The sequence below is a fragment of the Stylophora pistillata genome, chromosome 4 (genome assembly GCF_964205215.1).
Source record: "Stylophora pistillata chromosome 4, jaStyPist1.2, whole genome shotgun sequence".
Classification (NCBI taxonomy): Eukaryota; Metazoa; Cnidaria; class Anthozoa; order Scleractinia; family Pocilloporidae; genus Stylophora; species Stylophora pistillata.
This window is the reverse complement of record NC_142522.1, coordinates 36,743,838-36,759,786: the sequence shown is the minus strand read 5'-3', so window position 1 is coordinate 36,759,786 and position 15,949 is coordinate 36,743,838. Positions and strand designations below refer to the sequence as shown.

Below are 15,949 nucleotides of genomic sequence, written 5' to 3'. Positions count from 1 at the left end.
GAAGAGGTTTTCAACAACAACGATCTCAGAGGTATGTGAGGCACCTGTCACCTATGAACTTAAAATTTTGCCTAACGTGCCAGAGCTCAGTCGGTAGACTGCATTAAAACGGGACATTGGAATGACATGGGGCCTTAAATTTTTTCCTAGTCCCGCATTCGTGCCAAACGCATAGCATCCTTTCTAAGTGAAATTTGAACAAATCGAAATACCTAAACTTCATTCTGCTTGCCCAACACAGCCGCGACATTACATGGCCAGGAAAAGGTTTATCAGTTCTTATTTAAACTGATTGCAAGCGGTAAATGTAACGTACCAATAACAGAGATGAGAAAAATTGTTAATAAGCTTAGCTGTGGGTTTCCATTATCGACGGACTGGACTGTGATGTTCCAAGAGCGCTGGGCCTCAAAGTCTAGACTTCGTGTAGAATTCAAAGCAGCGCCGTCAATGACGAATGGAAGTCCAGTGGTATTTCCCATGAGTTTATAGGTAAACGTTTGCCTGTTTGTTGGTTGATTGGCGTTATCCGGGTCAGAAGTTGAGAAAAATCCTTAAAAATGATAACAAAGACAACACATTCAAAACGATAGAAGTATTGTTTTTATGCGGTAAATAGTCAAGTTAAGATAGACTCGACAGACAAGGTGTTAATTAATATTGTTTTCAGACACCTGGAAAAAATAGTCTGTTCCATGCGTTGAGTTAGTTAAACGGGCGCGCTAGTAAATGCCGCGATAGTATGTGAACAACAAAAAAAAGAAAAAAAAAAACAGGGGGGGGGGTGGCCGCGTTGTGAAGACGATCCGACCCAGACCTCCGTCGTGTTTTCGTAAGCATCGCAGTCTTTACATCTTCGCTCCGTTTTAAACGGTTTTTATCAACTTTATTTCAAATGTGGACCAAACGGCGATTCGAAAGTGATCAATTGGAAGAATTTATTTATTGTTTTCTTAGTAGAAAACTGATGAGGAGAAAGTTATCAAACTTCTTTGTTTGAAGAAGTACCCTCAAAGCATTTCAATAAAACCCTAATTTTATAACATGACAAAATGGTTTATAATCGAATAAAATATTTTCAAACCTATCAAAGATGGCGGTTGATTTTCTCGTATGGCGCTGCTCGACAGGGAAATGCCTGTAGGAGCCTCATTGACGTCATCCACATTGATGGATAAATCTGTCGCGAGGGACATGGGTGGTGAGCCGTTGTCTGTACACTTGAGCTGAACGTGCATAACCGGTGTCAGTTCATAGTCTAGACTTGCACTTCCTAAGGCGAGAACGTTGGACTGGATGGTAAACTTGCCAATGTTGCTACCGGTTACTTGGCAACTGTGTGTTTGCAACGTACCACGTAGCCCATAGTTATCAGGGTCACTGACAGTTAATTGACCAATGCGAGTGCCATGTTGACTGTTCTCGGTGATATTAGCAGGCGCGAGGGAAATATTGGCTGGGGCCTCGTTCACATCCAGGACGCTGATGTCGAAAACCTGTTCTACACTAAGAGAAGGTGATCCACTGTCTGTGCTATTTACTTTCACCGTGAAATTATTTTGACCTTCGTAATCCAATTTAGCCGCCGATGAGACATACAGCTTGTCGTTTAGGATGACAAATCGACCAGCGGCATCGTCCGACAGTACATACGTGTGTGCCTGCGCAACGTCCTCGTCACTTGTCACCAGTTGTCCGACGAGTGACCCATTCGCGTTCTCGTACACTCTGGCCGAATAGCTTCCACCCAAAGTCACATCTTCAGGTGCATCGTTCTGATCCACGATGTTAATTCTGAGCTGCTCAGTGGTAAAAAGACCATTGCCATCTGTAACGCGCACTGTCACGTAATACTCACTAGAAAGTTCAAAGTCAAGATCTCCATTCACTCGGAGACCAATGGTGCACTTAGCGTTCACCCCTGGGATATTGGTAATCGTCTGGCAACTTGCCATAGAACCCAATGTGAACTTCCCACCAGCATCATCATCGAGCTTAAAGGTTAGAGTTTGGTTAGCATCGTGATCTAAGGCTTCTAGCATTCCAATAACTGTTCCGAAGCGGGAGTTTTCGCGAACTTGTGCATGCCCATCGGGGAAAGACAGCTGGCCTCCTTGAGATGTTATGTTGATGTGTACCGGAGCCTCGTTGACATCTAAAACTTCAATTATGAATAATTTTTCCATCTGGAACGAATGAACAGAAAGGGAAAATTTAAAGATTTAGATCCTGCAAATTCACGATTAAAGTAAAGATGGATTGCATTGGTCTAAGGCCTCCAGACCGTAGATGTATGAAATATAAAATCGGAAGAACTGGAATGGGGTGAAGTCTAAAATCAACAACAGGCGATTATCTTTTCAAAGTCTGGCCAAAATGAATCTTTCATTCTTGCCTATTGTGTTATCACTAACAGTTACTGATACCTTTATCGTAACTTAGCGTCTGTTCGAGCCAATTTCTTTCCCACTTAAGTTTAAATTATCCGATTTACTAAAATTATCTGCTTTTTCGGTAATAGACCCTTCCACGGTTTTTACGGCCATATTGTTCGAGGGTCAAACAAAACCTCGTTGCGTAGCAACAAGCAATATCTTCTTTTGTAATTATTCGACGCGCGTCGGTACCTTCGCTGAATATCGTAACTTTATAAAGGGAAAATCGCTTATTTTCGTCTCCAAGATCTGGTGGGAACGTAGATAAGGCGTTACTGAAAGTAAGTACCGAATTTTTGGCGAAGTACCTTTTTATCACTGCGTTTTATGGGCAGATTGATCTGTTGTTTGAAGGTGACCTCGTGGCCGCCATGGTGCGAGAATGGCATTTTAAAAAGCACTCCTTTCGGTTGAGAAATTAGAATATGTTTTCTTAGCCATCCATATTGTGTAGTTTTAAATTTTAGGATTTATGGTGGGAATAAGTACTCAAATAAGGTTTTGAAAGCATCTGTATTTTGCATGCCAGTATAGAGTCGAACATCAGCATCTCTGGTTATTTGTGCAGAGGCTGTACACAGTTTTAACCCTGGGGAATCGTCTCCACTTTTCATCAATTCGTCACTTGCAATGATGATATCACTATTTTCAACCAATGTTGATAATCGCCGCCTTTTGGGTGACTTAGTATTTGAATGCTCAAAAGGAGTCAAAAAAAGAGTAGGTATTGGATTGCTTACTGAAGGCTTCCCGTCTCGAAAATGATTGGAGCAGACGACAACACTCTCCCTTGACTTTCCTAGTGAGAAATATTTCCTTCTCTTCTGAACCTGTCGAGACCATGCTTCAATGAATGATTGCTTGGGCTTGTGGAACGATAACTTCTGTACATGTGAGTGGATGACCCATTTCTTCGGATCTCCTCTATCGTTGTTACAGCCGCCGACAGAACACCTATCTCCGAAACCCATTAAACCAAGGGTTTCTCTTTACCGAGTTATTGGTTTTTCAAGAGTATGTTAGCCTGTCTGGTCGAAAAGGTTTGAAGAGCACGTAAACACATTTATTTCAATTTTTCCTCTGCACAGTTAAGTTACTTAAATACAAAAAGTCATTCGAAAAAGCTGTACTCTGACCTTCTGGCATTATGTCGGCCACGAGGTCACTTCCAAGGAAAAACGATCTCAATGTTCCCATAAAACGCAGAGAAGAAAAGCTTTTTCGCCGAGAGGAGAAAAAGTCATTCGCCATTATTACCGTCTTCTCTTTTTCAGCGATGAATATTAATTTTTGTTCCTGAACAAAGCGAAAATTTAAACGAGGGTAGCGATGCGCGTCTTCTTATCATAAGAGATTCTATGGCTCGTTGCTACGCAACGAGGTTTTGTTTGACCCCCAACCAATATGGCCGATAAAACCGCGGAAGGGTCTATTGAAATTTAAGCAATGATACAAGGTTTCTAATTCCCACAAAGAGACTTAGCGTTACGTGCCCAATCATCACTTGAGTCCTTCTAATCAAGAAAATTACCTTCAAGGACGGATTTCCGCTGTCTGTCACCACTGCACTTATGTTGTGTTTATTCTGACTCTCGTGATCAAAGTTTTTGGCTGGGTATAGGTTTCCGTGAGAGTCGACCCTGAATTCACCGCTATCATCATTCTTGAGTGAATATAGCAGCGTTTGATTCACATCTTCGTCGCGTGATGAAAAACTGTCAACATAATATAAAAAGAAAAATTCGCCCCAGAGAGGATATGTAAGCATGAGATATACAAAAAGTGGGAAACACTGAGCTGTTTTCTGTCTGCTTCGAGCCGTTTATGAAATAAAGAGGAAATAGTAGCATTTACAGATTTTTCAAATTTCGAACTAGTTTAAACCTGTAACCAAGAGAATATCAGCTGAGCAGTTCATACTCTCTTGCATTTATCACCTTAGATTGAATGGCTTATAATTTCTCCTTACAGAGTGGAACTGGATTCAAATGTAAAGATCCTGAGAAAAAAGGAAGATGATCACCAATTTCAGAAGCTCCCTTATGTCAGTTGAGTTCTCCTCGTCAGTGCCAGAGGAAATGTAAAGAAGAACGATGTGGAGAATATGAGGACTAATTTCAGGATGCAAGGGGGGTTAACTCAAGCTATAAAATATAATTAAATCATAATCAGTGTTCATATGCACCGTTTGCAAATGCTGTCACTGCAAATGTCGAGCTTGAATTAAAATCGAGTGGAGTTTTCGCAATATAAACATTTCAAGCCGTTACTAAAAACGGTTTTAATTAACTTTGTATCTGAGGATTGATTTTAACTATATTTGCCTGTCTTCAAACTTTCCTCTTTGAGTCCATTATAAAATAACGTTAGTTTTCATCCTCTTCTTGGCTTGTTAAAGTTAAAAAGAGGAGGTAATTTAAAAAAGCGAGGTGAGTGAATTAACGCAAAACAAATGGTGAACCCACCGGCCAATCAAAGTGTTTATAGTGGCGTTCTCCTTCACTTTGTTACTGGACAGCTGAAAGTCACGTGGTTTGTCATTGACGTCACGAACGTCAATACCAAAGTCTTTCTCAAAAGATAATGGTGGTGATCCGTCGTCTGTTGCTTTCACTCTGATCACGTAACGTTTTCGTGCCTCGTAGTTCAAAAGACAAGAGGAACCTCCCTGGTTTAGACATTGCTTGTTGGGAACAGCCACCTTGAAGTAAGGATGATTCAAATCAAACATAATTTCAGGGCCCATAAAAATTTCAATATGAAGAATTCCATAAAATCTCCATTCTACTTCCGTTGCAGTGCATGCCTACATCATAGCAAGAACACACGTCGGGGCAAAGAGAGTTCTGGAAATTGTGTGAAACATTTTGATTGAGACAAACTTTTCATTAAATACAGCTGCTTCTGTTAAACAGTTCACCAAGTAAGTAATTTCATATTTCTCCACAATTTCCAAATTTAGAAGAATCAGTAAAATTCTCATTCTCTATCTAGAATTGAAGTTTCTTAAGAATTCTTGTACTTTAAACAAGATACATTTGAAAAATTGACTTCGAGCAAAGTTAAAAAGGTGTTGACAAATTTACCTTTATTTGGCTACCGTCGACTTTAAATCTTCCTGAGGCACTATTTAGTAGCTGAAATGTGTGATTCTGTGTTGGGTCCTGATCAAGGGCTGTTAATGTCCCCACCAGTGTGTCACTGTCGCTGTTTTCGTCCACAAAGGAGCTAGAGAGCTATGAAGATAGAGGAAAATGTATTGTGAAAACGGCTAATATTTTCAGATGTGGTCTCATTTCCAATCTTTCAACAAGATTGGTGGTCTCTTGCAAACAGAAAATGCTTACCCTGAAAGAGATGGTTCATCTCACCTTGAGAATCATTATTTTTGTACCCTTCGAAAGAAAAATTCTCAAACAAATTTACTTAGATACCTCTCTTTTTTCGGGTTTCCTTAACAATTTGTTAAAAGGTATTAAGAGACATAGTGTGTCAGCGGGTATAGTTTCTTACTTAAGTCCACATCAGCATAATTATATTAAGAACATTAACTCGGATCTGTCGGTCCTGGTTCCAAAGAGCGAACAATTTCGAGTGATTGATTGATATACTGTCAAAACGGAAGTAACAGGTGATTAGCGCGGGGAAATTTTCTCGTTTGAAAGCAAACACATTTTGCTCACCGTTAATCCACTTGGAGCATCATTTACGTCGATAACCAGGATGATGAAGGCTTGTGTTCGGGTTAAAGCGGGTCTTCCATCATCCGTTGCTGATATTCTAAAGGTCCACTGTGCAGTACTCTCAAAGTTGAGCGCTCGAGTGGTGACAAGAGCGTCGTTTCGAATTTGAAACGGTAGGTTGGGATCCGAGGACAAAATCGAGAGAGAAACACTTTGCACTTGTGCCTTGACGTTGTCTGGGTCGGTGACATTGAGTTGTGCCACAATAGTACCACCTTTTTGATTTTCCTGGACTTTATCGCTTGATAGTGCAATGTTAGTGGGCGCTTCATTGATGTCTTGGATGAGAATGACGAACGACGTTTCTACAGTTAGGCCACCTGGATCGCGACATAGAACTGTCACATTAAAAGATCTTGCCTCTTCGTAATCGACGTTCGCACCACCAACCGTCAGTTTGTTGTTGGTTATTCCTACCTTTCCATTGGCTGAATCAGTAACGCTACACACGTGACTTTGCTTTCTGTCAGGATCACTGACAGATAACCGGCCAATCACCGTTCCAGGAGGTCGATTTTCTTGGACGCTGTGGTTGGACAACTGTATATCGGTTGGTTTTTCGTTGACATCTTGTAGGTTTATAACTAGAGTTACCTCAATGTATTTTGGAGGAGTTCCGTTATCAGTTGATCTCACTTTGATGTGATAGCTTGGAGATGATTCGAAGTCAAGAGTAGCATTTCTAGAGGCAAACAGTTTCTCTCCCCTGATTTCAAAGTTCCCTCCAGGATTGCTTAATAACATGTAAGAAAAACTCTGCCCCTGATCCTCGTCGTCTGTCAGTAGAGTGTCGATTTGAACGTTTTCGCTGTTCTCCGCCAAGGAGACTGAAGCACTGCCATCCAGTGTTACATTCGTGGGCGCGTCATTCTCATCAATCACTGTCACATTGAACATTTCGATGTGAAAAAGCCCTTTATTGTCCGTTACGCGCACAATGATGTCCAAGCTCGACTCATCTTCATAGTTTATATCACCGCTAACCGATAAATTTGTAGTACACAGCGTCCCACTTAGGGAAGAATTCAGACAAGTCACGTTTGATGGAAGGGAAAATTTTCCAGATGAATCATCATCTAGTTTAAAAGTCAGGGATTCTACAGCGTCTTTATCTTTTGCTGACAGGATGCCGACGACCGCGCCAAGCCTCGAATTCTCCAATACACTGTTTCGAGTAAGCTCGATGGAGACTGGGGCTTCATTGACGTCTAATACGATAATGGAAAAATTCCTGGTCATCTGCGTGAAACATGAGAGAAAATATGTTATTTACATCTGGATATATTGACTGTTAGCAATGTTAGTTTCGAACGAAGGCTGTCAACGAGTGAATAACTTGATTAAAAAACGCAATTGTAAGTATATTGTCTGCTATCAAGCAAGGTACTCAATTAAAATTGGATAGTAGTAAAACGTGACCTGTAATCACAGATATAACAAATGGAGACTATTTTCTAGAAAATATCTAACAGATGGAGGGGAGAATTATTTTTTAGATCTTAAGGGTCATAAGTGTCTTCGTGATAACGATTCTTCCTTTGTCGGACAAATTTTTTCGATTTCACTTTTTTGGTTTCCATTGAATTTGAATTTGAATTTACCAAATTAGGGAAAAAGCAAAGATAAAATCATAACTAATAATGGTATCAGGACGAGTAGAGTCTGATTGGGTCATTGATCATATGGATGATACACAAAATCAAACGACCGCAAAGCAAGAGTGGACGACTAATTAATCAGAACTAAGCCAAAATTTAAGTGAAAGAATACTTACTGATGGAAGTTATTTATCAAAATCGAAAAAATGAGAAAAAAAGGAATATTTTTTGTTGATATCCTGCTTCCTGCTACACTGTCAAATCAAACGCTCAAATGGTGTTGCTGATAACCGTTCGCGTTCAATGAATTTGATGATAAAAAATAATACAGGTTACATGGCTTTTGTCGTATAACAATTTACTCACCGTCTTTGATGGCTGTCCATTGTCAGTGACGTTTGCTACGATATAATGCACTTTGTTTGTTTCATAATCAGTAGATTTAGCTTTGTAAACGCTACCGTTGCTGTTCAAACCAAATCTACCATTGTCATCATCAGCCAATGAAAAACTGAGTGTTTGACCTGTGTCCTCATCAGTGGCGGAAAGATTACCCACTATGGTATTTATTGGTGCATTTTCGCTGACTTTATAATTGGATAACTGCAAACCTCGTGGTTGGTCGTTGACGTCATTTACGCTAATGTTAAATGAAGAATTGATCGATAGTGATGGAGAGCCGCTGTCCACACTGCGGACAACTATGGAGTAGGAGGATACGCTTTCGTAGTTCAGGAAACACTGAGAACCTCCGTTCAGCATGCAGTTCTTGTTCGACCTTCCAACCTATGACGTAATTAGTCATATAGATTTATTCTCGAGTGGTGGTGAAGTGAAATAAAAGAGTTGCGAACAGTTCCGGTGCTTAAAGCAGCCATTGCTGCAAAGAATCAGGTGGGCAAGAAGCCTTGTTGCTCTTAAACCTTTCATTTTGGGTCTCCCTCACATGTTTTCCAGCGAGAAATCTGCACTCTATGGGAAAGTTTCAAACCCTGAGGCCCCATTAGCGGGACGGGGGAAGGGGGACGGGGGTGAGAGATGTGAGGGAGGGGGGCCTGACTATCCCGTAACCTATTAATTATTAATTTTGTGGCTTAAATGTCCTATATCTTGTTGTTCATTCCTTTGGTTTGTATGCCTGTAATTCTAGTTCGAAATCCCGGAATCTCTATTTAAATATCTCATACTCCTACAATTTTTCACCCAGATAAGCCGTATCCTGCTAACCGCTTACGGTCCTTCAGCTTAACTATGAAATTTTCCATGACACAACGGGAAGAAATTTGACAACTTCCACCATCGTAGATTGAGACGGAGTAAGCAGAATAGTCTATTATACAGTTTTCTTACCTTCAAGAAGTTCCCTTGAATTTTAAACCTTCCTCCAGCGCTGTCCAACAAACTGTAACTGTATGTCTGCCCTTTATCAAGGTCTGCGGTGCTGAGCATGCCTACTACTGTGTCTACGTCGCTATTCTCATCCACGGCGTTGCCTGACAACTGAAGAGCAGAGAAAATTAATAATTCAATACAATAATAATTTTTCGATTTAAAAAGTTAATGAAGTTGAAATGCTCTCAGAAGAGACTTAGAAATAATGTGTTTGCCTTAAATAGCGTCTAGGTTAGGATAAAACAGCCGGTATTTAAAATCCTTTCGGCCTCGTTTTAAAAGGAAATTTCGGTGCCTTTCCTTTCATGTGATCATTAGTGGGCAGTGACCCTTCTTTTTTCTTTTTTTTCAAATAAACGGTTGTACACTAGCCTTTGCTTTAATGAAGAGGCTTATAACAACAAAGAAACCGACTGTTCCTGACACAAGTCTGATGTCATATGTGGCGCAGCATACTATGGGAGACTTAAGATACTTTTAAATTATACTTGAGGAATGTTCTCTTATTTGTGACTTGGCTACACCATGTTAAGCAGGCCTAAAATAGCCGACAAAGCTTCTCATGGCCACTAGCAGTTGGTGGCTGACTTCATGTTTGATCCTTTTTTCTTGGCAAAGACCTAATGTTACCGCTATTGTCGCGTTAGTGGGTACCCTATGGTTTTAACCTGTCATTTACCACATTATAATGGTCAAGGTGATTAATTCTACGCTTAACTTTGTATAGCAGGGTTATATAACTAACTATATGCCGATTGCATAGTAAATTCCTCCTCATTCATTTCTTGTGTGACAGTCTTTACCTGAATGCCTGTCGGTTTCTCGTTCACATCCGCCACAGAAATTATAAATATTTTATCGAGCTTCAGCGGTGGACTTCCATTGTCTGTACTTCTTATTGTGAGAGAAAACCTGCAGAAAAAATAACGTAGCCGTTAAATATGGTTGTTTTCATTGACATTAGTCAGGAAACGTCCCGGCCCCTCCACTGGAACACCCAAAAAATCTGTCATAGCGTTTTGTTTTTCATCCAGCAAGGTAGACCTTGGATCAAGTGAACGTTAACTGCAAAAGGGTTCCCAAACAAATTACGCCAGATTTATTTAGGATACACACTTACCGGTTCGGTGAGGATTCGTAATCAAACACTACCAAAGTGTAGAGATCCGCTCCACGCAGCCCAAATTTTCCACTCCCTCCACTAATGATGCTGTACGTATGCTGGTCTTTGCTGTTGGAATCCACAGAAGAAAACGTTCCAACTTTTGTACCACGTGGTTTGTTTTCTTGTATGGTTGCAGATCCCGACAGAACAATCTAGAAAATCCGCACAAACTTCCCATCATGATCACATTATTGTCATTCACGCTGGACGAATAAAGGCATGGTTGACAAATATGGCGCAAATATGAAGCAAATGCCACTTTGACGAGTCTCATTTAGACACGCGATAAAGATGATCTTTGCACCATTTAAGTACCCCTCTTCTCATAATAAACACCTTAAGTGCCACATTTGCCCCATATATTGCTCATCCACAAATTTACAGCGGAGTTAGAGATTTGGCTAAGAGATTCGATCACTTGCGTCAAATTGTGAACAAGAGAGTTTTTTATTTTGCTATGGCTAAACGCTTTGCAACTGTGCAAAGTAAGAGAGGCCATTAATGGTTAAAAGCGAAATCAGATGGTTTGGCACAGGAGTACATTAAACACGTGCAAGTTTTCGGTGGTTTTTGCTGCACTTCTGTAACATCACTTTGAAACAGTATTTCTTCCCCACCTCTTTCCTAGTTAAACCCATTTCTTCCGTAGCTTTTGCCAGTCTTTACAAAGTATTAGTCCCTTTAAAGTGTTGTTACTTCACCTGGATGGCATTTCATCATGTTTCTAGGACAGTTTGCCTAAACCAATTTATACCAACGAATAAAGGCTGACTGAAAGGGTCTAAAGAAACTGAGGTGCTGCGTCGGTGGGGGTAACAAGGTCATTTGGTTATATCAACTAAGTTGAAATTGTAAATTGGCCACCGTAACGAGTTAAAAAGCTGACGTTTCAAGCGTTAGCCCTTCGCCATTCGCTCTGACGAAGGGCTAACGCTCGAAACGTCAGATTTTTAACTCGTTACGGTGGCCAATTTACAATTTCAACTTGGTTGATGTAACCAAATTACCAATTTATACTACCCCGGGCTAAAGGGAAGCTCTTTGAGAGTGATGTGTCTTACCTGAGAACACAACGCAGTGAACCTTAACAGGGATCGAAACTTGACCCTAGACACGGAGTTCAGCTGGCTAAACAGCAAGCCAAAAAGTCTCTAGTATATGACCTGACACTATGATAAATTCCTCGTTACTAAGAGGGAAGTATCCGATTGGTAATGCTCGATTCTCCTCTCTCCCCCCCTTTCCCTCCCCCCTCCCCACCACGTTTTCTTTAAATTTTTAGCACTGACCTGCGAAGGTGGATTATTATTACGTTGGCAATATGACGTAGCATATGAAGACCACTTTCCTGATGTCTGACACGTGACGGTAGATTCTCCTTTTATGGAATAATCCTTAGGACATCCTAGCGAGCATGTGACAGGATAAGTGGTCTTGCCTCCAGGGCACGCGACAAGGGCATGCTTGCAAGTGCTTCCGAGAGCAGTGCCTACAAGATAAAACCTTCAAGTGAGCAACACCCAGTACAATTTTTCCTTTCAATGCCAATGCATTTTCAATTGAGATCAGACAAACATTTGAGTTAAAATGTTGCTTGATGTAACACGAAATTATCTCAACTTATTTACAAGGAAATATATAACAGCTGGAGAAGAGAACTACGAATCAGATGTTGGGAGTGAAAAGATTATAGCATACACTTTACTCAGAGATTTTTTACTATAATTATTAACGCAGCATTGTTTCATGTTGAATGAATGATTAAGTTTGAGCCACTTTTGTTATGCGTAAATGTTCTGAAACATTTGAGGACAATTCGAATAAGAGAAGCCTTCCCTTCCAAATTTCCAATTTAGTCGTAAGTTTGAGGCTTTTTTTCGCCAGCACTTCGTCAAGAAACAAAGTAATAATTTCTTTTTTCTGGTTATAGACCTGCACGATAAGAATTAACGTACACTCCCGAAACACGTTCTTTCTTCATAAGGTAAAGAAAACCCTCCTGCTTTCAATCAAGTAGAAGAAATTCTATGGAAAAAATTAAATAAAATAAAAACAAAGAAAACAAAGGAACCAACAGCACGACAAAATTGAGGGAAGAATACATCTTTTGAAATTGTCACCATCAACTCTGACAAGAAGTTAATGAATTTCACGGCAAGTGTTCAAAGTACCTCTACAGCAGAAAATCAGTAATGAAAAGGGACTGGCAGTTGATAAAATTACCGTGGCGATCGCGAAGAGTAACATACGCACGTCAATAATTAACGATGCCCTCCAAGTATTCTTGCGAAATAATATCAATAATGGATATCACTTCAGCCTTTCAAGATCAGTTTCAAACGAGATCGAAAGTTTGTTGAAAATTGTTTTCCACAGCCCTATCTGGTTTTAGGTGCGACTTCTAATATGCCTCAGAATATTGGGTTCTGCACAGAAGCTAAATCAGTATGAGAAGGCTCGCCTGACGCAAACCTAAACTCTCCTCGACTGCAATTTCCATGGCAATCACCAATTTGCCATCCCTTAGAGTCACCAACTGCGTGATGGGAATTTAAAAGGCCGTGAAAAGGACGCACCTTAATAGAGCTTCGCGATTAGCGATCACATAGGAGTCAACTTACTAGACAGTGGAATCACCACAAATGAACCTGATATTTTTCTCCCTTACCTCGTCTGTCACTACACATTGCTCTGACGACGACGACTGTGAGCAGATAAAATTGCCAAGTTCAAAAGATGGATTTCGTAATAGCTATTTCGGATAGCTATGGCATCTTCGGCCATTCTCTTTCAAGACACTCGACAAGCAACCTTTACAGCTGCTTTCTAAAATGCGCCGAAAACTGCCAGTGTTTATCAGAAAATTTCAAGGAGAATAGTGAGGAAACAGAAAACTGTAAGCTTAACAAGGCTGCTCCATACACAAATCCTGAATCCCTACTAGTCATGTCGGGTTGGAGGTATTACGAGATAGTTCGGAGCTACCTTAAGAAGGTTAACTTTGTTTTCACTATACATCGAAAATTATGAAGTTACAAACGCGGAATTATAGAATTCCCTCAGTGAATTGCAGCGATGTCTTATTCGCCTGACCGAGAGAGTTAAGCGAAACTTGAAAATTAATTAAGAGCAAACCAATCTAAAGATCCAATATATACCTGTAAAGACTACATCTAGTTGAAGCGATGAGATGGAACAGATCGTCTGAAACCTTCCCAATACTTTTTTACTTCCATTTTTGTCACATTAGAAAATGTCTATTTTTAACGGTACAATTCTCATAACCTGTTGATCTTTAGTCCTGACCTTAAAAGTGAATACGTTAGGCTTTTTCCTAATCTAACGATTTAGCGAAGTAAAGACGCTTGCAATCCATAAATGGTCAGTTTAAAACTTCTTACAAGTAAGTGTTTAAGTTTTTAGGCGTACGAGGGCGACATCAAACCTGTTTGAGAAGCAATTGTTTAGGGACAAGTAATTCCTCTATACTGCATCAATTCAATTTTTTATCATTTTCCTTTAAGAATAATCCGTTTAAGACCAAAACCCTGATTAACCAAACACTGTTCTACATCGCTCTTTCAGCCCATGCGAAAAAAATGGCACATGTCGCGAAATATGTGACGTCACGGCCAGAAGGCACAAGTGCGAGTGTCTGCCTGGTTATAGTGGTCACAGATGTCAAAAGACTATGCGATCCTGTCACGATATCATGTTGTCTGGGAAACACGAAAACGGAGTGTATCAAATACTAAACGGGGCTAAAAACATTCTACACGTTTATTGTGATTTTGGTTCGGAGCCGGGAGCAGCTTGGACCCTTGTGCAAAGCTACTCGCTAGAAAAAGGCCGAAATCGGAGAGATACGGACATGTTTAGCACAAAATCTTTGCAAGACGATTACGCCGTGAATGGAAATTGATCGAGTTACCGTCTTTCGAAAGTCAACATGCAAACAGTTAGCGAGCACTCCACTCAGTGGCGGGCAACTTGTGAATTTCCAACAACTGGCATTGAATTCCGGGATTACTTTCGTGCGTCACCTTCCAACTATGACCCCCTGTACCCATCAACTGAACGCTCTCTGAGTTGCAAGTTGTACGAGTTCATCAACATTCGAGGAAATCAGTACATTAACTGCACTGCTGCTACAGTGGTTGACCCTTCAACTGTACCGTATTTGATAAATACCAAGACTGATGTGAGGTGCGACTTAGATCTCCAACCAAATGGCGGTACAAATGGAGAGAACAATTTTGGATTTTATCAGGTAATAAATTCTGCCTTTCGTTGCTCCGCGACGAGTACTTCGACAAATCAGTAGTGGTTTGGAAAGACGTAAATATTTCAGCGTTTTGTAAGGAGGAACTAAATGCCAGCGAGAGCTACCTTAACCTTTTAACTTCCAGAAGTGATTAACATGCAAATTCTTTTATAATATGCAGACATTATCCAGCAAATGGGTAATTAGAATACTCAAGCTTATCAGGTAGTTGTTATCTTGATCTAACACCAAATTCTCACAACAAATGTACAAGTAAATGTGAAGCAGCTAGAGGGGAGAACTGACAACGATATCTTGATAATTGTAGTACGATCACAGCACTTATTACTGTGTCTCTAGTTCGCTGCTTGTATTAATATTTCAAAAAATTGAACCTAAAAGTTCAAGGTCTGCGGGCGAACGCACGAAGCACGCCTAGCAATAAACACCTTCTATCTAATTCGTTTGGTTTATATCAACATGTGAAAGGTTCATATCCAGGAACCACAAATAAACATACGAACAAACATTTACAATTTCAATGATCAAAGAAGAAAAGCATAGAACTAAAATTTTAGATTAATATACTCCCCACCGCTATCTATTGCCAGGTAATTTTGAAAATTGAATGATCGTCAAAAGAAAGAAACGTCTTTTTACGACATCGTCAAAGTCAAACTATTTTTGATTGAAGTAAAATTTACTCGTCAACAGCTTAATGTCCACCGCCACAAAGTCTCAACACTTTATTTTTATCTAAGTGTGTAAAAGAAAAAACCGAGAACCTTATCATTACAAATTCGTAACGAACACACGTATGACAAAAGCCTGTAAAACATATACTTTTTCACCTACACAAGAAAACAATGAAAAGAAGATCACGCAAAGTAAATAGAAACAGGACCTGGTAATTAAGATTCTAAACTGAGAGATCTCCGGAAAAGCCAAATGAATATGTGTAAGATCACTGGTCAGGATGTGAGTGTACGCTCTAGGTCCTCAGGAAAAAAAAGTTAAGGCGCCAGCTGTTGTTCAATAAAAGGAGTTAAATATTTTTATGATCGGTTAAATAAACAGTAAAAATCGATTTTAAATGAGTTGTTGGGCCCTCCAGTGAGAACACCTGCTCAAAACAACGTAGGCAAATTATTCAGATCAGCTACCGGCCAAGGGTCCTTTGCCTATAGAGCTGTATCTCTGTGGAACATGTTAGACGAAGACCTCAGAAACATTCTATCTTTAAAAGCCTTTAAGAAAGTCCTGAAACTTGCCATGAATAAATGATCGAGTGACAGTTAGAATTTAGAATTTAACAATAGCTTGTCAGATATAGTTAGCATTCATATTTGTAA

General features: G+C 40.0%; 1 protein-coding gene across 2 annotated transcripts in view; it reads right to left on the bottom strand.

The window, feature by feature from the left end:
• The window catches only part of LOC148733556 (protocadherin Fat 4-like), a 42,339-nt gene that overhangs the window by 15,831 nt on the left and 10,559 nt on the right, over window positions 1-15,949 (bottom strand). For both annotated transcript variants that reach the window (XM_088757224.1, XM_088757223.1), the window contains exons 8-18: window positions 11,623-11,822; window positions 10,289-10,485; window positions 9,972-10,080; window positions 9,127-9,276; window positions 8,143-8,562; window positions 6,119-7,417; window positions 5,522-5,671; window positions 4,901-5,136; window positions 3,967-4,150; window positions 1,085-2,186; window positions 317-553 (exon numbers count right to left, since the gene is read on the bottom strand). In XM_088757224.1, the coding sequence (XP_088613350.1) occupies window positions 317-553; window positions 1,085-2,186; window positions 3,967-4,150; window positions 4,901-5,136; window positions 5,522-5,671; window positions 6,119-7,417; window positions 8,143-8,562; window positions 9,127-9,276; window positions 9,972-10,080; window positions 10,289-10,485; window positions 11,623-11,822 (4,284 nt within the window). The remainder of the gene's footprint in view (window positions 1-316; window positions 554-1,084; window positions 2,187-3,966; window positions 4,151-4,900; window positions 5,137-5,521; window positions 5,672-6,118; window positions 7,418-8,142; window positions 8,563-9,126; window positions 9,277-9,971; window positions 10,081-10,288; window positions 10,486-11,622; window positions 11,823-15,949) is intronic.